Raw genomic sequence first — 24,623 nt, 5'->3', positions numbered from 1 at the left:
GCCATTCCCCTCCCCCATTCTGGCGGGTAAGGCGACAGAACTGTTTGAAGGAAGACGCATGCGCATGAAACTAAATAATAAACCGCGGAGGCTCCAAGTTCAATAATCGCGGGATGGCGCAGGCGCAAAAAAGCCCAGTGGGTTTCTGGACATGGGACGGGGTATGAGCCCAAAACGCATGCGTACAATAGTGCTCTGGCTAGACTGGGCCCGGCTCATGAAATTACGCATGCGTCTGAGCTCCGTGTGACGCAAGGGGGCGGTGCGGGCACCTAGCTGCGCGTGCGCAGAGCTTGTTCAAAGGGCCTTATTTAGGTTGCGCAGGCGCCCGCTGGCCATTTCTTCTCAGCCACGCCGAAGTCGTGTGTTCAGGTGAGTGTTTGTCGCTCTCTGTTTGCCGCCCAGTGGCCCCCGAGGATGCCGTTTTCGGGAGGATTGCTTGCCCCCAGACCTCTGTAGAGCCTGGGGGGCCCTGGCAAGGTGAGGGCTGCCGCTTGGAGTCAGGAATAGTTCGCCGAGTAGCGGCGGGGCCGCCGAGGCCTGCAGGCCGCGTCGACTCTATTGTGTGAGATGTCGGAGGAGGCGGAGCGGAAGCGGCCGCCGCCATTTCCTTGCCTCCACGCTGGCGCTAGGCCAGGGCCCCCTCGGCTTGGGGCAGCGGCACTTGGGGTGCAGAGTGGCTTCGGGGGCCCGGCCGCCGGCCGAAGGGGTGTTGAGTGTTGGAATCGCCGGGGTTCGGGCATCCACACGGGCTCGGCTCTTCCTCGGGCCCCGGGGGCCGGCGGGCGCCTCGAGGGCGGAGGGCAGTTTAATTTGACCATTTTACGGGTCTGACGCTCTTCCCCGCCTTGCAGTCTGTGTCGACGCCAGGACCCACTAGGAGACGATGATGTTGGGCACCGAAGGCGGAGAGGGATTCGTGGTGAAGGTCCGGGGCTTGCCCTGGTCTTGCTCGGCAGACGAAGTGCAGCGTTTTTTTTCTGGTGAGTTTGAAGTGGAGGCGGGAGTTCGCCGCCGGGATCGGCCGGCGGGCGGGCGGTCGGGCCGGGAGGCGGGCGAGCCGGGGCGGGGCGGGCCGGCCCGGGGCGCCCCCTGGCGGGGCGCGGGCGGCAGCCGTTCCCGCTGGGCTGCTCGCGCCTGGCCGGCCGCTGTTACGCAATGGAAATTGCGAAAGCCCCGCCCGCCCTCGGAGCCCTCTGGGGGTGAGTGCGGCCTCTCTGGCGGATTTTTTTGTCGGCTTTACTTACCTTTAAGCACGAATCTTTCTACGGCTGTCTTTTCTAAAGGATAAGTGGGATTTTTCTCTCCATCATGTGAAAACTTCCCAAACGATACGAACGTTTTGCAAATCCTTAAAGTATAACAACTTATTTCCAATTTCGGTATGTCCTTGAAGCGGGGCTTTCGACTTCAGAAAGTTAAATGTCACTTCTTAATTTCAGAAAATTTTGCTAATCCAGATTTGGTAATTATGAAGAGTTCTTGCTCATCTAGTTCTTGATCTGGCTCACTTTGCAGTAGAGGATACTGAAGCCCAGGGAAGTTCACTTGTCTGTGTAGCTTTTTTCCAGTATGTAGGTTTCCTGAATAATTTCTACCAAAATGTCCTTGTTCTTATTGTTAGTGTGAGTTTAGACTGATACATTTGGAAGAAATTTACAGGTTTTGGAAGGACACTTGTAGGATTGACTTACTATCTGAATTTAGCGTTGGTAACGGAAAACGACCTGTAAAACGAGAACCAAGTACACTGGAAGCCACCTTGCAGTGAGCAAGACTGGGTTTGGCTTCAGCTGTGCAACTTGGAGCATTTTAGCTTGCTAACATTGATCCCCTTTTAGGTGAGTATTGGCCTTGCAGTTTGGATTCGCAGGAAAAATTGTATGTTGCTGCTAGTAAGGTAAAACCATCAAGTGCCCCAGACCAAAACTTGAAACCAGACTCCGAAGATGGCTTACAATCAGAGTCCAGACTTTGTTTATGAGAGGTTACGAAGGATGTTCAATGGAGAGGACTTGGAGAAGTTTTCTTGATGCCAGGGAAGGTGTCCAGGGAGTAGAAATATTGGGGGAAGATACATGCTTAAGAAGTGGAAAGCGGCCCTGGGAATTGGTACTGTGGGTCATTCTAGGCTTTGCAGAAGCTCTACTTTGTAGCAGGGGCATGAACAGGCGTTTCATCTGTATCACCCAGAGGTGGTTTTTTAGTTTTAAATTCTGTATTAACGGTTGTTTTCTTTCCAGACTGCAAAATTCAAAATGGGGCTCAAGGTATTCGTTTCATCTACACCAGAGAAGGCAGACCGAGTGGCGAGGCTTTTGTTGAACTTGAATCAGAAGATGAAGTCAAATTGGCCCTGAAAAAAGACAGAGAAACTATGGGACACAGATATGTTGAAGGTTTGATTTATGTTGCCCTAGTAACAGTAAATAAAATATTAAACACATAGAGCTCTATCTTACCCCTTCTGAATTTTAGGTATTTGACCGCATGGAAATGGTCATCTAAGGGAGTTTATGGCAGCTCTTCCTAGATTATCTAAAGACCCAGGAAGTCTGAACTTTGTTCTCTAACTTTCCAAAATTGACTAATTCTAAGCACCTCTTTCAGTATTCAAGTCAAACAACGTTGAAATGGATTGGGTGTTGAAGCATACTGGTCCAAATAGTCCTGACACGGCCAATGATGGCTTTGTACGGCTTAGAGGACTCCCATTTGGATGTAGCAAGGAAGAAATTGTTCAGTTCTTCTCAGGTATGTAGTTGCGTTTGATGCTGAGCAGTGAGTTCTGGCTAGCTTCTGGCAACATGTGATTTAATAGACCTTAAAGTCCAGTAGCTTAGATACTTAAACAGGTGTGAGTATATACAGATGAATTAAATGTTTTCTTCTTCCTGGAGACCTTCAAATAATTTAAGCCCATCTTAAAGGTGGAAATCAAGTACTTCCAAAATGCTAACTTTGCCTATATTTAGTGTTGTAGTTCAGAGTAGATCTTTGAGGATTGTCCTCAACAGCTTAACTACTTTCCTCACAATGCTGTTCAGCAAAGTACTTCAAGTTAAAGGTAAGATCCCTTAACGTTAGATTAGTATCAGTTAGGTTGTTGTAATTTATGGCAAGTGCCTATGTCTTAAGACACATTTGGGTCATGGGCCCAGAAATGTCTTTTTAATGGTATAATTCTCTTTGTGAAAAAAAACTTTTATGGAAGCAACTGGTTTTAGCCAGGGAATTACATAAACTAACTAAAAGTCTAATGTAGAAGTAGTTTGAATGTAGTTTCAGTCTCTGAATACAGAAAGTGTTTTGAAATTGTTCTGGGCCTAAAGTATTTGAATGTTTTTATGCTGAAGAGCTGATAAAATTGCATGTTTAGCAGAATGTTAGATCATATTTTAAATAACTATTTTAATATGATGTGATAAATGGAATTAAGAACAAGAAATCCTTTCATGGTTCAGGGTAGTATGTATTAAAATCTTGACTTAGTTATGTGTCAAATCCTAATATTTTGCCAGAATTTTTGAAATCAAGTCTGTTTTGATTGTTTTTGTCTAAATTGGTGAGAATTGAATGCTATCTGTCAACGTTAAATATGAACATAATTTCATATCTTCTAGGAAAGTGCTTTAAGCCCTTTTTGTAAGCTTGGGAATGTATCCACGGAAAGGATTTTTCATAGACGGAATTTCCAGAAGTGAATCATACTACTGTTAGAGCATAAGAGTGCATGATTGTGCTGTGTAGATCAGTTGTTTGTTGAAAAGTTTAGATTGTATGTTTGTCAATTATATGACTTAAGCAATGTTTCAATTTGTATATAAAATGTTTAAATGTGTAATTTTTTTTAAAAGTTGAAGTTCCACTAACTTAAAACATTGAAATATAAAATGAGGTAAAAGGTGTTTAAGTTTAGTAACTGTTGTATTTAATGCTTGAAACTTTATTAAATTCTTGTGTAATTCTCAACATTTATTTGCATAGATTAGAGTGTTAATTGTTGAATTCTTAATGCATCCTGTGTTCAAGTGTTTTTTTTGTTTTGTTTTTTTTTTTTTTACATACTATGCCATGGGGTGTGTTAAGAATTGAGTTATACTTTGTAATAATGGAACTTCATATTATTACAATGCATATGTAAAGAGTACTTGTTGAAAGCAATACCATTCACCTAAAGTTAAAATTCTGGTTTATTTAAAGCTATAAGAAGAATCATTTCTGGGCTTGTGATGTTAATATTGCCCCCCTACTGGGGTTATTTGTCCTTGGGTTGAAGGGTTGGAAATCGTGCCAAATGGGATAACATTGCCGGTGGACTTCCAGGGGAGGAGTACGGGGGAGGCCTTCGTGCAGTTTGCTTCACAGGAAATAGCTGAAAAGGCTCTAAAGAAACACAAGGAAAGAATAGGGCACAGGTGGGGATGGATGGTTGGTTGGATTTGTCACTTTTCTTATGGTAAACAATTAAATCCATATTCTCTCTGCTTAGAAGGAAGAAATAATCTATTTTCTAGTCCCAGTTAATCGATGTTTTGCCACAATATCTAAATTTCCTATGTTAAAGTCCCATAATACACTGAGATGAAAGTTTAGGTTTTAAAATTGTCCCCCGTAAATTTGATCTCCCTGACAATATTGTAAGATTCCTAATTCTAATCAATAGAGTTGAGAGACTATGGCTTTAAAAAAATGTTAATGCAAACCTGGCTTTAGCTGTAATAACACCCACCTAGTAAATTAATATTACCATAAGAAAATGTGATACTTTCTGATCTTGTTTTTAAAGTTGAAATGCAACAAACTTTTTCTTGCTGTATAAATATTCTGCATATGTATTAATAAGCATAGCTTTCAAGAAATTGTCACAAAAGGTTTTATTCTCTTTGCTTGTGACTATTTTTCATTGAAGCATGCGCTTACCTATGCTGATTCCTACTAAAAGCATAGGCCTGGGGTATTATTGGCGAAAGGAAATGTGTAGTGTGGGCTAGACTGTTGGTGGAGGCTGGCTTTTTAGCCCACTTGCTATACATGTTGCCAATGGATTTAAGACCTGAAATGTTGAAAGTTGAGTGGAATTCTTTCCCTCCTAAGACATTTATTTATAGTACTCCTCTCTACCCCTAAGGTAGGGCTCTCTGCCTCAGAGGAGTGAGTTTTACTTTATAAATTTTACATTAAATCTTAAAATTGAGTGAATTTCTGGTCATTGCCTATGCAAATATAAGAAATCTGGCTTTAAATATTAGTCAGTTTCATGGCTATGACTACATTGTTTTCTTGTGTAACTAAATACCTGTACGAAATGGACTAATGTTTTCTCTCCCCTCCCCATCCCCTTCCCTTATGAACAATGCTTTAGGTATATCGAAATCTTTAAGAGCAGTCGAGCTGAAGTTAGAACTCACTATGATCCACCACGAAAGCTTATGGCCATGCAGCGGCCAGGTCCCTATGACAGACCTGGAGCTGGCAGAGGGTATAACAGCATTGGCAGGGGAGCTGGCTTTGAACGGATGAGGCGCGGTGCTTATGGAGGAGGTACGTGAGGATATGCAGGCGTCCCCAGCTCTGTCCCTCCTCAAGTTTTCGTTTGGTTGATTGTACTTACTGTCTTTCAGGTTACGGAGGCTATGATGATTATAATGGCTATAATGATGGCTATGGATTTGGGTCGGATAGATTTGGAAGAGGTAAGGTAAGAATTGAATTTCTCAACTGAAGGATACTTACACTCTTGTCCATCTAGACCTCAATTATTGTTTTTCAGGAATGTCTGATCACAGATATGGGGATGGTGGCTCTACTTTCCAGAGCACAACAGGACATTGTGTACACATGCGGGGATTACCTTACAGAGCTACTGAGAACGACATCTATAATGTAAGTGTAGGATCAGTTTACGAGCTGTCTGGTTCAGGGTAGCAGTAAAAACTTGGTTCTTGTTCTAATTAAGTAAAACTGTAGGTTATAAATTGTGCTTTTTTGTGACGGTAGATCTTTGACTTCGTTCTATGAAATACTTTGTATTTAGTTTTTTTCACCGCTCAACCCTGTGAGAGTACATATTGAAATCGGTCCTGATGGCAGAGTAACTGGTGAAGCAGACGTCGAGTTTGCAACTCATGAAGATGCAGTGGCTGCTATGTCAAAAGACAAAGCAAATATGCGTAAGTGTGGTTTTTAAGTATCTTGGGGTCTCTGTAACAGATGGTTGAGTCACCAGTGTTTGTGATAGAGAAATAGTAAGGACGTATGAGAAATTCGTTCCCCATTAATGGGTTAGTCTTTGGTGTGTGTTAAAAATTAGTATGATTGAAAGGGGTTTGTGATAACATGGACTTTGAAGTATAGTCTTAATTGACGAACTTTAGATAATTTAGATGAATGTTTAAATCGAAAGGCTGGGTTTTGAAACCAGCGTAATCAGCTGAGAAGCAGCTAGGGTTTTTTTTTTTTTTTTTTTTTTTTACCAAAAGTATTTGAAGTTCACAGATCTGCTTGTTTAAGAACTTAAAGTGCTTATCTTTTTTTCTTTCACCAACAAACACTTTCAAACTTTTTTTTTTCTCATTTCAGAACACAGATATGTAGAACTCTTCTTGAATTCTACAGCAGGAGCAAGCGGTGGTGCTTACGGTAGCCAAATGCTAGGAGGCATGGGTTTGTGTAAATATCACTTTAGTGTCTTTTTTTTAAGCTAACCTTGTATGCCTTTTCTCTCATTTCAGAACACAGATATGTAGAACTCTTCTTGAATTCTACAGCAGGAGCAAGCGGTGGTGCTTATGGTAGCCAAATGATGGGAGGCATGGGCTTGTGTAAATATCGTTAGTTTTTTTAAAAACCAAAACGTTTATATCTATATAAGTCGATTATATAAGTTAAGTTAATTTATATTTTAATGAGTTTAGCATAATTAAGTTAGGCAAAGGTTTCGATTTGAATTTTGTGTCTGGCTTATTTAAATCCTTGTGAGTTAAATAAAACTGTTTAGATAACTAGTTTTAAGTAGTTTTGGGGGAGGGGACTGCAGAAGCTAGTTGAATTGTCTTAAGTATGAAGTAGAAGTCTAAAATACTTAGTTAAAAGCACAAGGTCAGTGAAGTTTTGGGCATGGTTAGTTGGGCATAATTAGGTGTTTAGTGATAACCTGTGTATGACATTACTGTATCAAATTATGGGGGGGAACCCCACTAAATGCAGTTAAGCAGTATCCTAAGGTCTTCTCAGAAATGCCTCTACTTTACGGAATCATGGATTTAGTCCTGCTGATGTGCAGACTGTTGGCCTTTTGGTTTATAAATGTTCATCTAGTTCATATGATAGAAAGGTAGTTCGGTCATAGGCAATAGGCAGGAGGAGGCAGAGGGTTGTAGTGATATCAGATCCAGACTGGAAAATCATAGATGTAGAATTACAAGCCCGGTACCACCAGGTACCACATTACATACGGAACAAGGTCCTAATGTTCTCTTAACTTAACAGCAAACCAGTCCAGTTACGGCGGCCCAGCCAGTCAGCAGCTGAGTGGTGGTTATGGAGGCGGCTATGGCGGCCAGAGCAGCATGAGCGGATATGGTAAGCGTGTTTTTTTATATACTTGAAATAAGTTTTAGGCAGGTTTCTCTAGTTGGGGGAGTATGCAGGCTTCCTTTTTGGTGAAACTGGGTTAATGTTTGCTTTTGATCCAAATGTAACTTGTTCTTAATAGCTTAATTTTCAGAACCAATCATTGGGAGGGGGAAGTGTTCTATAAATTAAAAGTAGTCATTGCAACTTGGAATAATGTCGAGCCAGAAAACATCTGCCTCCATTTATTAAAAAATTAAACTGTTGATTTTTTTTTCTGTCTTTTGGTTAGTATTAAATCCATTTTAGATGGAGGGAGAATTTTAAATAGTAGAATGGTGGTTGGGTTTAGGACCGTATTTACTAGTCAGTTTTATCCTAGGATTGCTTTTATTTTTATTTTTTTTCAATTGGTCTAAAGAATGGTGATTTTGGTATTATAGTCTTACCCTACAAAATCCTTTTGCAGACCAAGTTTTACAGGAAAACTCCAGTGATTTTCAATCAAACATTGCATAGGTAAATATTTTCTCAAAAAATATAATTTAAATTCCCAATAGCAAATACTGATATGTTGTAATAACACTATTTCTATAGCAGTCAATGGCTCTGACTTAACTCCATGGAGGCTGCCATTTTGGGCACAGTGAGTTGCCTTTAGTCCCAACTTTTGTCGTCTCACTTCCTGCCCACCATGAATAGGAAAAGCGAGAGACTGCCCCTGTCCTCCCTATTCATATATGCCATTCGATGGACACATTGTGAATGTTTACGGTAAATTTTTTTTTTAAAATGCCTTGCTTAGCTTTAAAAACAACATGAAGTAATTTTGCAATTTTTGAAAAACACTAGTTTTCCTTTAAACTTAATTTTCTATGTTGATCCTGAAGCATCCAATTAAATGGTAGCACGAGAGTCTGGCAAGTTGGTACTGCAGAGAAAAGGGGTTAATTGAGACTTGTTTGGAGTCGGGAGTCCCCTTTCCCAAACATGCTTCTCGCCACTTGGACAGCAGCCATTTGTACTCGTATACTTTTTAAACTTTTTCTTGGAATGCTATATTTTATTCGACTGATGACCCGATGATCCTGCTGACTTGTCCCATCGGTCTCTCCGCAGGCGGCCAAGGAGCGGTGAACAGCAGCTACTACAGTAGCGGGAGCCGTGCGTCGGTGGGCGTGAACGGAATGGGAGGGATGTCTGGCATGGCCAGTATGAGTGGGGGATGGGGGATGTAACTGATCCTGATCCCTGACTCTCGGTCAGCGTTTTTTTAAAGAAAAAAAAAAAGTTTAACAGTTTTGCAATACAAGCTTGTGATTGATGGTTGTTCTAAGTGGAAATCAGGATTGTTTTAAAGACTTCAGGTTCAGTATTTTTGAACATAAACATTCATGTAGGATGTAACAACTGAGTAAACTAGAACTGTTAAACAATTTTCAGCTTTTCTCTAGTTCTCTTGTAGGATGTACTTAAGCAGCAAGTGTATTTAGGTTAAAGCAGTTGAATTATGTTAATGTTGCTCTTCTACCACATGACATGGAACACTGTCGGGATGCATGTTGAAAGACATGCTTTTTTTGTAAAACTCAATATAGGGGCTGTGTCTACAATTAAAAGTGAACACATTTGGCATGTTTGTTAATTCTAGTTTCGTTTAATAACCTCTAAGGCACGTAAGTTGAAGCTTTTTTTTTTTTTTTTTTAAGTTAATGGGGGACTTTGAGACGCAACACCATACGTTAGGATTTTGGTCTTGGTGTTTGTATGAAATTCTGAGGCCTTGATTGAAACCTTTCCTTGTATCGTGATTTCCTTTTAGGTGTATTGCGCTAAGTGAAACTTGTCAAATAAATCTTCCTTTTAAAAACTGCACTTTGTCTTGTCTGTGCTTCAGTGTCATGTGGACTGTTTCTTGGTGCTCTCTTCCTGCCTGGGGCGTAGGTGACAGTGGCCCACGTCTCTGGCTGTGGCAGAGGCTCGGCAGCCGAGGCTGTTGTGTAGAGGCCGGCAGACTCCTCTTCCCTCCAGTGCAACTGAAGGTAAACGTAGCTTCGGGGGGCCCTTGTGGAAGGGCTGCGTGTTTGGCCTGGCTGCACAGGACCTAACCTGAACTGCCTTTGACTTGCTAAGCGCTTGCACAAAACCCACGGAGAGGTGGAAGTACTCCCGCTGCATGTTCCGCGTGTCCCTGGAGGCCTGTGGCAGACATGGCTGAGAAGGCAGGGCCGGGGGCGGGGGGTGAGGGCTGAGGGGGGCCCACTCCCAGCTGCCCTTCCCACTCTGGCGGCCCCTATGAAGTTTTGCTTCTATGGGGCAAGGGGGGGGTGTGCTCTAGAAGGAGCTAGCTTCCAAATGGGAGTCTTTTGGTCTTATTTTTGATTCCTAGAGATCAGGTCCACTTAGCAGAATTGCTTATAGTTTTGGAGGTAGAATACCGAGTCATTTCTGAGCAAAAAGGAGTAGTTTAATTCAGTACTTGAAATCCATTTGTTTTGGTCGAACTCGGAACTGAGTAGCAGGCATTAAGCACTTCTTAAAGGTGTCATCCCCAGAGTCCCTTCAGTAGGTACTTAAGACTCAAGCTTACGCTCTATTGAGGATCTGAAGCCATTTTCACTCACTAACTGCCGAACGTGCTCTCCTTTGATCTTGGATGAGGTTTGCTTAGAATCCTGTTTCTAAGCATCTGTAGATGGCAGCATTGCACAGATGGGCACGAAAGGCTCTGCAGATCCTGTGTGCTGCCTGCCCTCCGTGAGGACTGGGTGCACCCCTGCTGGCTGGTGCCCTCCCACAGGGTGGAGGGGAGAGGTCTGCCGTCAGGCTGGGGTATGAAAGCATCCTCTGGCTGGTCTGGTTTAGAGAAATAGCTTTCAGGGGAGGCAGTTCTGAGCATTTGGTCTTCAGCTGTGTTAGAGACCTGGTTCTGCCCCTAGCATCTTGGGAGTGGAACCGACTGTCAAGAAGGCCCCAGGAGGGTGCCTTCCCTGGGTCCTTCAGCCACCTTGTTTCACGTAAGGAACACGTGTTGAGAGAAGGCCAGTTGGAGGAAGAGCAGGGACTGTAACTAGAACGGTGGGGAGGAGGGCTAGGAGAATGCAGAACCATTTGGCTTTTGCAAAGTGAGTCTCGGGCCATTCTGGTGCTTGGGAACCTCGCATCAGAACCACCTGGGCACTTGGTAGCGGGGACCAGAACGTCCAGGTGCTGTTGGGAGTTGGCGTTCTAATGTGATCGCCTTGCCCTGTTCCTGGTAAAGGTACCTGTGCGTGTCAGCTTGAGCAGCACTGCTCTAGCCATCGGTGGTCCCTAGTCCAGGTCAGGAAGGTTGCCAGACCACCGCCGGAGGGCCCCACAGTTCAGGGGCACCTCTGATGTGTGAGGAGAGGAGTCTGTCTCACGCAGCTAAATACTGCTAACTGGCACCGGGATCCTGGGTGAATAATGCCTGTGGACTATCTGTTGCTTGTGGCTGGGGAAGGGAGGTGGGGAAAAGAAACTCGGTTAGGATGTGAGGAAGAGCACTGAGGGCCGCGCGGTAGTGGGAACATCCTACTTGCAGAGCTGTCAGAACGTTCCTTTTGTGTGTGCAGATGAGCGCTAAGGCCCAGAGGTGCAGTGACACGCCTAAGGCTCCCCCCCCCCCCCCGGCAAGCTGCAGTCCAAATGGGGTGCATTGCAAACAAGGTACCGATCTTTCCTGCTAGGCCAGTTGGGGGCAGTGCGGCAGCGTGTAAGCATTTCTGGGTCTCTGGGTGAGATTTAAAAAGCCGCTTGGAGGAAGTGGCACAAGGGGCGGGGGGCCCCCTGGCAGCTGCTCTCGCTGCCATAGTTCCTGGAAGGAACGTGGCTTTGGAGCTGGGCCCGCAGACCCTGGGACCTAACCTCGCCCGAGTTGCCCAGGTTCCCATTCATATAACGGACGGATTTAGGGGAGCGGCAGATGTGGAATCGGAGCCCGGGTGGGAGGCCCTTCTGCAGGGTTAGAGCCCACGAAGGAGGGAGCCAGGGCCTCCAGCAGTGGCTGGGCAAGGAAGCAGGCCGGAGGGACGGGGGGTGGTGGGGACCGGGCGGTGAGCAAGGGGGGGGGTCCACTGAGGGCTCCGCAAATGGATGGACTGACTAGTCTGGGCAGTACTACGGCACTAGTTTTGGTTCCTCCACCTGAATGTGGGAGACCATGGACCCCTGTTGGGGTGGGGGTGAGCATGCGCAGAGTCTGTCTTCACAGGTGACAAGAGCACCTGTCCTAGCACTGCTTGGGAAATTAAAAAATGACTGCCTGGCAGGTGCTTCCCACAGGTGTCTCCACCCGGAATCCCCCAGGTCCACCTCTGTATCATCGTGTGTCAGCTTCCTGCTGCGTAAAGAACACCTGAGCTTTGGTGACGGGGGAAGGTCACTTCCTCTGGGCCTGCCGGTGGAGATCATGGCCCGGTCCTCCGCTCCCGGGGCAGGGCCCAGCCTGTGCTGGACCCCAGCAGGCGCCCTGACCCTCACCTCCCCAAGGGTCTTTAGTCCTGGTCCTGACCCGGGGGTGGCTCTGAGGCCGACGCCTGGGACGCCCGCATTTTCTGCAGCAGAGTGAAAAATAAAGGATTTTATTGCAGGTCTAGAGACAGATTCACAAGGGTGTGACGTGGCCAATCTCTCGACGGAAGTAGGGAAGGCACAGTGCGGGGGGAGAGGAACTGGGAGCTCACTACACCAGTACAACTGCTGTAAAACCGCGTCATTTTGCAAAAAGTGAAAAATGACAGTAGCAAAATCATGAAGTTACATCTGAGCCAAAGCCAGTGACGTAGCCAAGGGAGGAGGAGGAGGAGGAGGAGTTTCGATCCGGACAGGTCCACCGCAGACACCCTGGGGGTGCGCCTCCCCGGGGGGCACGCTGCATTCCGAGCGCCAGTCAGTCGCCCGTGGAGGAGGAGCAGCGCTGCAGGAGCAGCGTGTGGCAGCTGTCGCACACGCGCACCGGCCTGGGGTAGGACGGCAGGGCCAGCTCGTTGCTGGAGCACGAGTTGCAGAAGATGTGGCCGCAGTGGCGGCAGTGGTGCTGGGGGACACGAGAGAGGCGGTCAAGGCGGGCCGCGCTTTGTTGCCGGGCTGCGCACCTTTGCAAGTGTGCCTAACGGCTTAGACTCCCTCCCCCAGAAGCAGGTGTCCCTTCAGAAGGGGCCCCGACCTGGCTTCCGTGTCTGGTCCTCTAAGCCCAGAGTGGGGGTGGAGGGTGTGTGCTGGTGGGACTGAGGCCCTTCTTAGAGCGCGTCTTATTGGAGTTGCTCGTCGGCCCCACAAAGAGCCCCGTTTCGTTTCCCGTCATCTGTGCGCCTCATGGAAACTCAAGGTTTCTTTAGCCAGCCCCTCCCCACGGAGTCTGGGAGCTGCCTATGCCCCCGGCACGGGGCGGGACAAGCATCCGCGTAGCTTCTGCCGACTGGCCTGCCTCCATCAGGCTGGACCTTGGCCAGGCCATTCAGGGGTGGGGACGGTGAGGCCCCAGCCTCCAGCAGGCCTCGTGCACGAGCCCGATCTCAAGGGCAGCCTCGGGAGGGCGGTTCTCACCTCTGAACCTACTGCGAGGCACTGACCAGGAGTGGGGAGCGTTCCCTCTTTTCCACAGAGGCCTGATGAGACGGGGGCGGGAGAATGCACAGCCGCACGGTGGTGGGTGGGGTACGTCTGTGGGCTGTACAAGTTTCCAATTCTGCCAGGGATCTGTGTTCTGCCCCTGTCCTGCCCAATGGGGCCATCAAAGTCCCATCAACCAAAGGCCGGGGTGCAGGACCTCCCGTTCTGGAACCTGAAGGCAGGCTATGCACCCGCAGAGGCAGAGTCCCTGGGGCACGGGCCCTCCCAGATCGCCAGGGAGCTTTAGGTGCTGTGTGGATGCCTGTCCTGCGCCCCGCTAACCACAGGTTCTCTACAGACTGTTTCTGCCTCATCGAGCCAGATCTTGGTCCTGTTGCTTACAGTGAACTTTGGATGATACACTCACGTAGCGTTCTGTACGCGGGCAGCCCCAGCTCCCAAAGAAATCTGCCAGTCCTTGAAAGGACGGGTGGGGACAAGCTGGGAAGCATGTGCGTGGGCCAGCACACCAGCAAGCGCCACCGGGAACAGTGGAAGCGAAGCCCCTGTGGGAGCTGGTGCAGGGCCACCCCACGTACCTTTCTCCGGGAGATGGAGAACTCCTTTTCACACTGCTTACAGTGCGTTGCTTCATCATCCTTCAGCCACGTATGGCCCTGCGGGGGAAAGACCACAGGCTTGGCTTGGCTCTGACGGACCCGTAGCTGTGTTCTGACCGCCCAACATCAGTGCCTTTGGAGGGTTTCCTTTGAGGGACTGCCTCCTCCCACTAGAGTGGCCACGGCTGGAGCTCAGGTGCCGCGGACTGCCTGCCCTCCGCCTCCGGGCTTCCCGGCCCCTGCAGGTCACCTCGGGACTCCAGTCAGGTTCCCCGGCTTCCCGTCAACCCGAGACTCCAGTAACCAGAGCCCGGATCTGATGCTTGCAACCTGACCGTGGCGGAGACCTGCTCCGCAGCGTCTCCCAGCTGACCTGGCAAGAGGGTGAGGGGCCGGCCCCGCCAGCCACACCAGACAGATCTGCCACGGTGGGTCCCTGCTGAGGGACAGAAAGCAATGCACCGGGGGGATGGGAAGCCCTTGTCTGCGTGCTAAGCCCCCAACCCTCAGAACAGTGTGGGGAGGTGGGATCTGAGGCTTACAGCTGCCTTTCTGCAGATCTTTCTAAAGGAAAACGAGGATGTGCCGTTGACTCAGCTGAAGAACTGAGCACTCCAAGGGGCCAAAGGCCTGATAAGCTTTTCTGGCTCCTTCACATCTGGTGGCCATCACCTTCCCGGGGACAGAGGGGCCTTAGGAGCTGCAGCGAGATGCCCAGTAGCTCGTCCCTGTGGGGCTGTCGCTGTCCAACACATCTGGGTAGGGCTGGGGTGGTGAAAGACAAGCCGCTCACAGCGGTTCCATTCAGGGAACTTTCCATGTACAAGGGAGGGGAGGCCAGTGCCGCTGAGTACACGTCTGAGCTGCTGTGAGCGGCTGGGACAGTTCGCCTCCGACCAGGAGAGCGCTAGGATCTCCAATCTGGCGGAGGGTGGGCTCGCCTGTCCCAGGTGGGCTGTCCCTTCCTGAACTGCCTCTCCTCCCGTCTGGCCCATACAGGGTCGCTGGTCCACGTGTCCCCACTCCCCTTGGGTGGCAAGCATCCCTTGGCCCTCCCCGAGATGGTCTGGAAACAGCGCCGGGTTCAGGGTGGCCTCGGGCCCCTCACTGCAGGCAGAGGTCTCACGCTCCCTATTTCCAACTCCCCGGGTCTCTGGGCAGCTGGGATCCAGGCCAGTTACCCGACTAGAGCGGCCAGCTGAGGGGCCCGAATCAGGACCAAGGCTGCAGGCTGGGCCTGCTGCCTACCCGAGGCACCCATCCCCGGGCCGCGCTGAGGAGCGCACAGGGCTCTAGCAGGAGCTGAGCCGGGGCGGCGAGGCCGAGGCTAGTAACGGCAACAGTCCAGTACCTTAAGTGCCTTGTTTACTTCTTTGATGTCTTCCATCTTGAGCTTTGACCTTAAAAAAAGAAAAAAAAAAGATGAAGATGACGTATAGCCCTGCAAGGCTCTCAAACTCAGCAAGCCCACAGCCACTGTCTGTCTGGCTTTGGGAGGGACACAGGGCTGAGGAGAGAGCAGCCCCACACAGGAGTTGTTCCAGAACACGCTTTCCGCTTCTGTCATCCCAGAGTCCCCTCATCGTGTTGGCTCACGTCTGCCGCACTCTGAGGCGGAGCCTGTGGACCGAACGTGGCCCAAGAACAGACTGCTGAGCCTGCAAGGGTTCAGAAGACTTTGAAGTAGTTGCAAGCATTTAAAAATTGGGGATAATTTCCTAGATGTCCGGTTTCTGGCTTCTCTGGGCAACCATTCCTGCATGGGACATGTGCCTGAATGGGGGTGCGGGGACTCCCCACGGCAGGCACCCGAATCTGCAGGGACCCCGGCCCTTTTCCTGCTGCCTGCTCCCTCTAGAACAGTCCTGCTCAGAGGACTGGCTCACTTATTCTTGCTCCATCCTTGTTAGGGGAAGAACAGTTTCTCGGTCATCCACAAAGAAGACGGGCCTGAACATGGCCTACACTGGCAGAATGACCCCAGATATGATGAAACGGTATGTATTTGTAATGGCAGGCTGGGTGGGGTTCTGAGCCCTTTCTTAAAAGCTGAGATTAGCCTGAACTGTCACTGGATTAACTGAAGTGCCAAAGTGGCAGGGCTCTGAGACACAGACGAGACTGGGAAACCGAGTAATCAGGGCGTTCATCACGCCCGAGCAGCTCAGGGACAGGCCTGCAGCCAGACAGGACCAGAAGCTGCCCAGGGGGAGACACCTGGGGACCCCAGGTTGAGACGGCAGCCCGAATGTGCGAGCACGTCCCTGGGAAACACAACTTGGGAACGATGCGGATGTGGCCCAGAGAGAGAAGCTGGCCAGGCAGCTGTGTCTAGCTGGTGCAGGGATCTGAGGGGAGCCCTGTTCTGTCACCCGGCTTGCAAGATGGAGGGAAGAGGAAGGGAGCGAGGGAGAAAGCACCAAGGAAGCGCCCTTGATGCAGCAACCCCCACGACTTGACACGCGCCCTCCTGCAGTGTGTTTCTAGCGGGTCCCCATCTCTGGACCTTGTCTGGTCACAGGCTCCCCCGGGGCCCCCATCTCCCTGGTTGCCGTGCTTGGGGCAGGCGCCAGAATAGGACTCTGGTGGGGGGCCGGAGCCACCGGCGAGGGAGCACCGGACAGGATGGCAGAGGTACAGGGAGAGACAGACTCCGATGGCTTTTTTGGCCTGAGACAGTCCGAGTTGGATTTCTGTCTCTCTGCAACCAGGAGTCCTGACTCCTAGGGAGACTAAAGCTCCCCAGTGGCTCTGAGAATACAATCATCACACAAATGAACACATTCTACAAACCGCAGTGTGACTTATCAGACGGGCCAGGTTGGGGCCAGAGCAACCTGGCTGGACTGCGACACAGCGGGGGGGGGGGGGTTGGCAGGTCAAAGAGGAGACAGAGGTAGTAAGGTCTGTGCTCCCGCAGGCCAGACACAGATGCTGGTGGGCGTGACTATCCAGAGAGGGAGGTGGCGACCGTGCTGCTGCTCCGGCAGGTGGAATCCTCAGGCCACGGGAGCAGCCCCCCCCCCCGCCGCCCCCCTGGCTCGCTTGGGGCTGAGCTAGTGAACAGGAGGGCTCACTGGAAGGGATTCCCTAATGCAGCAGTTACATCGGCGCTGTCTCCGAGGCCGGACTTCCTGGGGGGTCGCCCTCGAACACCCAGCAGGCCTCCCGCCCGGCCCTCCCCTCCCCGGACAGCAGGACGTGGTCTGGGGCCTGGCGGGCAGGCTGGTGTGACTCTGGGGGCAGCGGGGCAGGCCTGGTGGGGGAGGGGGGCGGGCTTCTTACTGGCTGAGGTGCAGGCCCATTTCCTGGAGGGCTTGTTCCTGCTCTTCGCAAACCTTCTGCAACTCCGCCTTCTCGTCCCGGAGCTCCCGCAGCTCCTAGAGCGGACCAGCCAGAGAGAGGCCTGACACACTCACGTCATCGCAGCGACAAGCAGGTCAGCACGTTTTTCAAGAGCAAAAAGCAGTTTTGTTGTGCTCATCTCATTCCAGCTGGGGTGATTTCATGGCTGGCTTCTCACTAGCCTGCTTCTCCAGAATGCGCACCTGCCGCGGGGACAGTGACGTGCGACAGAGCAGCTACGTGCAAGCCGTCACCCGCACAGGGCGAGCAAGGCCTTGCCCACCTGAGCTGCTACTAAAAGGCTGTTTAAACACAGAGAACTGCCTCTAAACAGGCGCAGATGAGCCTTACCCGGAAGTGGGGACACCCGCACAGCAAAGGCTCATTTGAATACACGGTTTTTTGGCAAGGGCTGGTCTCAGTTTCCGGAGAATGAACAACCAAGGCTGACCAAGGCCAGGACGCGGGATCTCACGCACTGAGAGCATGTGCGCGTGTAGGGAGTGACGCTCACACACCAAAAACCACAGTTATCCAGGGCTGGCGCCCTTGACCCAGGCTGGCGAGGGCCCCGACAAAAACCCAGGACAGTGACTTGGGGTTCAGGGCTGACGACGGGTAGCAGCAGGGGTGAGGCCTGAGTGGTGGGCACGTCCCTCCCAGCTGCCCCTGGGCCTTCTGCCCCAGCGCCTGGTGACACAGGGTCACAAGGGCACCCTGACGACGTTAGACATGTTCTGTTTCTTGTATATATACGTAAGTGCAGGTGGGGTGCAGGAAGGTGTGCAGTTCAAATCTTAGACCAAAGTATTCTGAAGTGGAATAAAGGGGGCAAGATGAAGAACTTTCTGGAAGTCCTCTTCTGCCCTCCACTACTTCTTCTCCCCTCTTATAGCCTGAGAGGCTCTTGATGAACCTCTCCCTTCCCCAGCGGCCCCCACCCCTGGCCCAGTGGGCTCCCCCGGCGGGGGGGCTCTTAGACACTTTCCAACAGAGATCAAAGGGCTTTTGCGGGCTCATCTGACTGTGCAGCAGTACCCGTCACCATGTTCAACACAACGAAATCCCCATGGACCCTCTGCTAAGGCAGGTGTGTGGATGGTGTGCCGGTCCCGGCGGGAGAAGCTGCGGAGGCCAGAGACACCCCCTTGCAACCCAGGCTGCAGCCAGCTCCCACCAGCGCTGTGGGGACATCCTGCCTTCGGGGGAGATGGCTGGAGGTTTTATCACAGGGGAACCTCGTAGCCTGCCTTACGGTCATGGAGAGGTCTAGTTCTGCAAGCAGAACAAGATGTCACTCTGGCACCCCAACCTCCTCGCACTCTCTGAAGCTTCGCCACAGGATCCAGGCCTCGGCTTCCCCAGAGGAAAAAGGTGACTCCAGGGAGAGACGAGGCTCGAGTCTCGTCTAGGGGAAATGGAGGGTTCTGGTTTGCTTGGCTTCCCAGGGCTGGCCCGGGAGCAGGACCAGATGGTTCCAGGGAACCAGGATACCCTGGGCAGAGTGGCCAAGCCACTCGGAGGAGAAGGTGTGGACTGGCACTTGTTGGAAAGTGTTGGTGTTTACTGCTTCCTCTCTTGCAAGCCCCCCCATCGCCCGCCCGTTCCCACACAGTAGCTAGTCCTAAAACAAAACGGATCCGCCAGCTTCCTACTGCGCTCAGTATCCCTTTGTGCAGCTTTGGGGGCCTGCGATTGGTCTGCCCACCCGAGGCCGCAGCTCCAACGCCTCCTTCCTCTGCTCGCCACGACCCTGCTCTGCCCATGACCCCGCTCTCTGCTCCTCCACCACAACAGACCCCCATGCTTCCTGCGGTCTGCCTGAGAGGGTCTTCGCTCGCCTCTCTGCATGGCTGACCCTCGCTCGTCATACGAATGAATCAGCCTCCCTGGCACGCTTCCCGGACTACCACCGCCACTGCCGGACGTCTCCCTGTTTTGTTCTCCCCACAGCACCGCTCCCTGAGTGGCCGCTGTGCGCGCATCAGCCGCCTCGAGCAGAGGCTCCTGGAGATGCCAGCAGCTGCCCAGCAGCTCTTTCCTCCCTGGGACGGCTGCCTTACCTTTGTTAATCCCTCCACTTGCTGGAGCTCGGCTCGGAGTAGAGAAGAAGTGTCTTTCTCCTGCTGTAATTCTCGCTGAAGGGCCTGTCTTTGCTCTTTTTCTGATTTCAACTCTTTCTCTAGACTCGAGCTGTTTTCCCAAAACGAACTTGAGTTAGTCTCAGAGGAAGAGGTGCATGGACGAAGCACAATCTCTAACCCAATTCTCTGCACAGGAACTGGGGAGTTCACAGGAATCAGAAGTGCCACACGGGCACCTAAAGCCGTCACCAGAGCAGGGAGCCCAGGCTCCTGCTCCGGCAGGGCTACCTGCCCCTCCAGAGGGAAGACCAGGTCCCCACCAGGGCAAGCAGGGCAGGCATGCACTTGACAGCACGCGAGCGGACAGAAAGGAAAAGAGCCCCAAACACTTAGGACCACACGAGTGGGATCCTCTACCAGGCAGAGACCTGAGAGGAGAGACTGAAACACGTGCTTTTTCCAACCCAGAGCCAGCTCCCACTGAAGGACGCGGGGGGGGGGGGGGGGGGGGAGGTGTGTCGGGGGCAGGGGGGAAGGGTAAAAGCCACCGCACTCCTCCTCTCACCAGCTGAGTGGCCCTGGGACATTCCCGAACCCCCTGAACCAACGCGCTCACTCGTGAAAGGGGGACACTGGCATTTCTCATCACTGGGCCTGATTCCAGCCTCGCAGGGGTAAACTCGGAAGGACACGGGCAGCGTCCAGTCGGGAGCGCCCGGCCCCGCCCCCGGCCCCGCCCCCGGCCCCGCCTACCACTGCTCATGCAGCTGCGAGAGCTGCTGCTGCAGCGCGCACGTCCGGCCGCCCAGCTCGTGCTGCAGCTTGCGGCTGCGCTCCTCCGCCCCCTGCCGCGCCCTCTCCGACAGCTGCAACCTGCACGAGAGCCAGGCCCGCGTGAGAAAGGAGCTGTCCTCCAGCCCGCGCGCAGCACCTGTTCACTTTCTTGTGGCTTGGGTTTTAAATAGACACACAGTGAAACGGCTTTGAGCTCGCGTATAGACCCGTGTAGCCACCGCTCCGTCACCGGGGAAAGCTCCCCAGTGCGGCCCTCTGGAGTCACCCCTAAACCCTGGTGACCGACCACTGATGTGCTCTCCGATACCATGGCCTTGTCTTAATTCCTCCTATAACCTTTTGCGCCTGGCTTTTTTCGCTCAGCTCAGTATCTGACCTCACTCCGGGCTTGCGAATCCATGGCCCGTTCCTTGCCACGGCCCAGGATGGTTTCACGGTACAGGCTGACGGTTTGTTTCTCCCTCACCGGATGAAAGACCTCGCACTCACTTCTAGTTTTGGCAATTACATGAACAGCCCTGCCCTAAACATTTGCGAACGGGTTTTTGTGTGACCATTAGTCTCCACTTCTCTTGGGCACATACCCGGGAGTGGGTCTGTGGGGTCACAGGGGAAGGGGATGTTCAGCTTTAAGAGACTGTTCTCCATGGCGGGTGTCATCTGGCATCCCCACCAGTAAGGCAGGGCAGTTCTAGTCACTCCCGAGTCTTGTCGGCACTCAGTGCTGTCACTAAAAAGTATTTAGCTGTTCTAACAGGTGCGCCGCGGCCCCTCACTGTGACTGTAACACGCAGCCCCCTGCTGGCTAGTGACACTGAGCAGTTTTTTGTGTGCTGGTTTGCCATCCGTATATCCTCTCTGGTGAAGTGTCTGCTCAAGCCTTTTGTCCATTTTTAAATTGGATTGTTTGTGGAGTTTTGAGAGTTCTTTGTACATTCTGATACAAGTACTTTGTCAGTTATGTGATCTGCAAATTTTCTCCCCACCTGTAACGTGTCTTTTTATTCTCTTAACTGTGTCTTTCATAGAACAAAGGTTTTTTACGTTTTGATAAAGTCCAATTTATCAAAATTTTCTGCCATGGACCCCAGGCTTTCATGTCACATCTAAGACCTCTTTGACTAACCCAAAGCCACAAAGATTTTTTCCTATGTCTTCTTCTAAAAGTTAGAAATTTTAAGTTTTCCATTTAGACTGTGATCCATTTCCAGTTAATTTTTATATGAGGTATGAGGTATAGGTTGAGATTCATTTTTTTGCTTATGGATGTCTGATTGCTCCAACATCATTTATTAAAAAGACTTTCCTTGCTCCACTGAACTGCCTTTGCACCTTTGTAAGAAAATCAGCTGCCACATTCGTGAGTGTGTTTTCAGACTCTCTTGTGATCCACCACTGACTGATGGGTAAATGTGGCTGTGATAAGGAGCTCACCCTATCGGTCTGACCCTGAGAAGACACTGTGATACAGGAACCCAAAGGCTGATTAAGGGAACACACACTTAGACAAGGCTGGGTATCAGCCCCCTTCAACAAGACCAGGATCCCAAAGGACCATCATCCCAAGTCATCTGTACTTTAGAGAGAGACTCCAGGTCCAGAAAATGTCCCCATCTCCTAGGGAGTGTGTGCTGGGGGCGGGGGGGGGGGGTTGCTGATTACCTTTCTTCCATCTGTTTCATGCTGGACATAACTTGGTTGTTCTTTTCTTCAAAAGATGTGATGGCTTCATTCTTCTGCTGTAAACAGCTCTCCGCATTCTGCCAAGGCAAGGAAAAGGGGTCACACTCTGCCACCCCCTCACCGCCGTGCCTGCTCGGGATTAAGAGCGGGTCCGATTTCACCCTGTACTTTCCCAGCACGTTTAGGAACATTTCATTCACTGCTGCTCTTCCCCACAGCGCCGGAAGACAAACTGGGTTGAAGTTCCCAGCTTTATCAACAGAAAGACCCAGAAGGAAGTAATGAGCCTTTCCTCTACAAAAGGTCCACGTTCCTTTTCAAAAAGAACTTCAGAGTGGGATCTGACAACGTTACTGAGCTGTTCCCACGTGCCCGGCACATGTGCGAGTTCTCCTGCCCCGGCAGGGGTGGTGAGTCCCCCTTCTCTAGGCAAAGGGAGGCTCAGAGACAGCGCCGGGGTGGAGACTAGCATGCGTGAATGGGGCAGCATGGTCACGCCCACGACTATATGACTTCTGAATCCAGGCTTTGAACCAGAGCAGGTACTGAAGGACCAGATGGCGGCGGACCGGGGGCGGGGGGGGGCAAAATACACCATGTTCCTGTGTGTCTACAAGAGACACTTTTAAAATTAAAGGATACATGGGCCCCTGGGTGGCTCAGTCGCTAAGCGTCTGCCGTCGGCTCAGGTCCTGATCCCAGAGTCCTGGGATCAAGCCCTCATCGGGCTCCCTGCTTCTCCCTCTCCCACTCCCCCTGCTTGTATTCCCTCTCTCACTGTCTCTCTCTGTCAAACAAATCAAATCTTCAAAAAAATAAATTAAAATAAAAGAATGCAGAAAGACTGAAGACCGAAGGAAGTCCTAATAAATTCCCAAGAATAACATACAGACTATATTCTTGGACCTTAATGATACAATTAGACATTAACAACAAAAGAATGACTAAAAACACCTCATACCTTGGAAACAAAACTAAATGGCCTATTACTAAAGCTACTGAGCCAAAAATATAAACCAGAGGAAGAACTGTGAAAAACTCAGAGGTAAAAGCTAGTGAAAACACTGTCCAATATCGTATGGTACTGAAAACGCACTGAGTGTAAGATGTGTGTTAATTTTACACACCACTACGAAAGAAAAACCTGCTACCGGGAACACGTCAGGCAACCGACTGTCAGATGCATGTAGGTTTCAGAGATACTCAGATGTGGGAAACAGACTTCGATGCTATGCTCTTGTCAAAACTGGAGGGCCGCAGCGAAGGCAGCACTTGTGGGCAATTTTTAGCTTCAAATTACATTTTTGTTATTTATTTTTATTTTTTTAAAGATTTTATTTATTCACTTGAGAGAGAGAGTGAGTGAGCACGAGTGGGGGGCGGCAGAGGGAGAAGCAGACTCCCCGCTGAGCAGGGAGCCCGATGCAGGGCTCGATCCCAGGACCCCGGGACCATGAGCCGAGCTGCAGGCAGACGCTTGACCGCCTGAGCCACCCAGGCGCCCCTGTTATTTATTTCTATTTTTTTAAGTAAACTCTGCCCCCAGGGTGGGGCACGAACTCACGACCCCGAGATCGGGAGTCACACGCTCTACTGACTGAGCCAGCCAGGCGCCCCCAAATAACATTTTTTATGAAATAATAACAATAAAAACGATAAAACAGATGAGCTAAGCATGCATTTTAGCAGCTGAAAATGAACTACAGAGCAAACCCAAAGAAATCAGGAAGAATTAGTAAGGGTACAAATCAATGAAACACGGAACAGACTATACAGGGTATTAGGAAAAAAGGTGGTTCTTTGAAAAGATGATTAGAGAAGACACACTTCTGGTAAGAAGGAATACAGAAAACAGAAAATGCAAGTAAGAAAATCATGCATGAAAGAGATTTAAAAACTCGTAAAAGACAATTATAAACAACTATGAGCTAAAACATTTGAGAACCTGAACAAGATATGTTTTGGAAGAAATATACCAAAATTGTCCTGAGAAGAAACAGAAAGCACAAATAAGCATTTAAGAAATTGCAATGGGCATCAAAGTCACTCTGCCCCCAAAGCCTCAGACCTAGGTGACTCCTATACCATGGGTGGGTTCTCAAAACTTCTTGAGAACAGAGGCTTGCTATCTTGCATGGATTACTCCAGAGAAAGAGAGCTTCAAGAGAGCACGAATGCTTACGATTCCAGCCCAAACTTGATTCTGAGGGCAAATAAGGTTAGTAAGAGGAAAGATAACTGGAGGTCCATCTCAAATATAAACACACACATTATATATAAAATATTAGTCAACGGCATCAAGAGGATATGGAAATACATCACAGTCAAGTAGGATTCCAGGAATGTTAATCAATATAAACTATGACACAAATAAAGGAAAAAAAAGAACATGACTATCAAAATAGATAGAGTGGGGGCTCTTGGGTGGCTCACTTACGCGTCTGCCTTTGGCTCAGGTCACGATCCCAGGGTCCTGGGATCGAGCCCTACATCAGGCTCCATCAGCGGGGAGCCTGCTTCTCCCTCTCCCTCTGCCACTCCCCCTGCTTGTGCTCTCTCTTTCTCTCAAATAAATAAAACCTTGGAAAAACAAAATAGATACAATATAGAAAAAAAAATTTAATAAATTCAACACTCATTCATAATAAAACTTCTTTTTTTTTTTTAAAGATTTTATTTATTTATTCGACAGAGATAGAGACAGCCAGCGAGAGAGGGAACACAAGCAGGGGGAGTGGGAGAGGAAGAAGCAGGCTCATAGCAGAGGAGCCTGATGTGGGGCTCGATCCCATAACGCTGGGATCACGCCCTGAGCTGAAGGCAAACACCTAACTGCTGTGCCACCCAGGCGCCCCCATAATAAAACTTCTAAGCACACAAGAAACACAAGTTATCTTCCTTAACTCACTGAGGATCACAGAGCAAACATCGAGCAAGCATTATAGCT

General features: G+C 50.1%; 2 protein-coding genes across 8 annotated transcripts in view; one reads left to right on the top strand and one right to left on the bottom strand.

Annotated features, from left to right (window-relative positions):
- The first annotated feature begins 218 nt into the window (after positions 1-218).
- On the top strand, positions 219-9,450 carry HNRNPH1 (heterogeneous nuclear ribonucleoprotein H1). 6 transcript variants are annotated; one of them, XM_045794979.2, is made up of 14 exons: positions 219-372; positions 855-983; positions 2,244-2,399; positions 2,611-2,754; positions 4,280-4,418; positions 5,366-5,544; positions 5,625-5,696; positions 5,753-5,886; positions 6,038-6,173; positions 6,583-6,642; positions 6,735-6,824; positions 7,492-7,584; positions 8,045-8,094; positions 8,695-9,450. In XM_045794979.2, exons 2-13 carry the CDS (start codon positions 887-889, stop codon positions 8,092-8,094), a joined length of 1,350 nt encoding a protein of 449 aa, XP_045650935.1. In that variant the 5' UTR covers positions 219-372; positions 855-886; the 3' UTR covers positions 8,695-9,450. The 6 variants fall into 6 exon arrangements, with proteins under 6 accessions (XP_045650935.1, XP_045650931.1, XP_045650936.1 ...); XM_045794975.2 differs by lacking the exon at positions 8,045-8,094; XM_045794980.2 differs by lacking the exon at positions 6,735-6,824 and having other exon boundaries at positions 6,583-6,672.
- Positions 9,451-12,163: 2,713 nt separating this feature from the next.
- Positions 12,164-24,623, bottom strand: part of RUFY1 (RUN and FYVE domain containing 1) — a 60,523-nt gene continuing 48,063 nt past the window's right edge. The window contains exons 12-18 of one of the 2 annotated variants that reach the window (XM_045794973.2): positions 21,656-21,753; positions 19,952-20,071; positions 19,178-19,307; positions 17,055-17,149; positions 15,121-15,169; positions 13,749-13,826; positions 12,164-12,634 (exon numbers count right to left, since the gene is read on the bottom strand). In XM_045794973.2, the coding sequence (XP_045650929.1) occupies positions 12,488-12,634; positions 13,749-13,826; positions 15,121-15,169; positions 17,055-17,149; positions 19,178-19,307; positions 19,952-20,071; positions 21,656-21,753 (717 nt within the window). In that variant the 3' untranslated portion in view covers positions 12,164-12,487. The remainder of the gene's footprint in view (positions 12,635-13,748; positions 13,827-15,120; positions 15,170-17,054; positions 17,150-19,177; positions 19,308-19,951; positions 20,072-21,655; positions 21,754-24,623) is intronic. The other variant, XM_045794974.2, reaches the window with a different exon arrangement.

This window comes from Ursus americanus, chromosome 5 (assembly GCF_024610735.1).
Source record: "Ursus americanus isolate L20-20 chromosome 5, mUrsAme1.1.p, whole genome shotgun sequence".
Taxonomy (NCBI): Eukaryota; Metazoa; Chordata; class Mammalia; order Carnivora; family Ursidae; genus Ursus; species Ursus americanus.
Note: the sequence above shows the minus strand (reverse complement) of the source record. Positions and strands in the feature narration are given on the sequence as shown.

Coding starts and splice junctions, on each gene's coding strand:
- HNRNPH1 (XM_045794975.2), top strand. CDS start 887: ATGATGTTGGGCACCGAAGGCGGAGAGGGATTCGTGGTGAAGGTCCGG. Junction 5,697..5,752: donor GTCGGATAGATTTGGAAGAG/GTAAGGTAAGAA, acceptor TTGTCCATCTAG/ACCTCAATTATTGTTTTTCA. Junction 5,887..6,037: donor CTGAGAACGACATCTATAAT/GTAAGTGTAGGA, acceptor CTTTGTATTTAG/TTTTTTTCACCGCTCAACCC.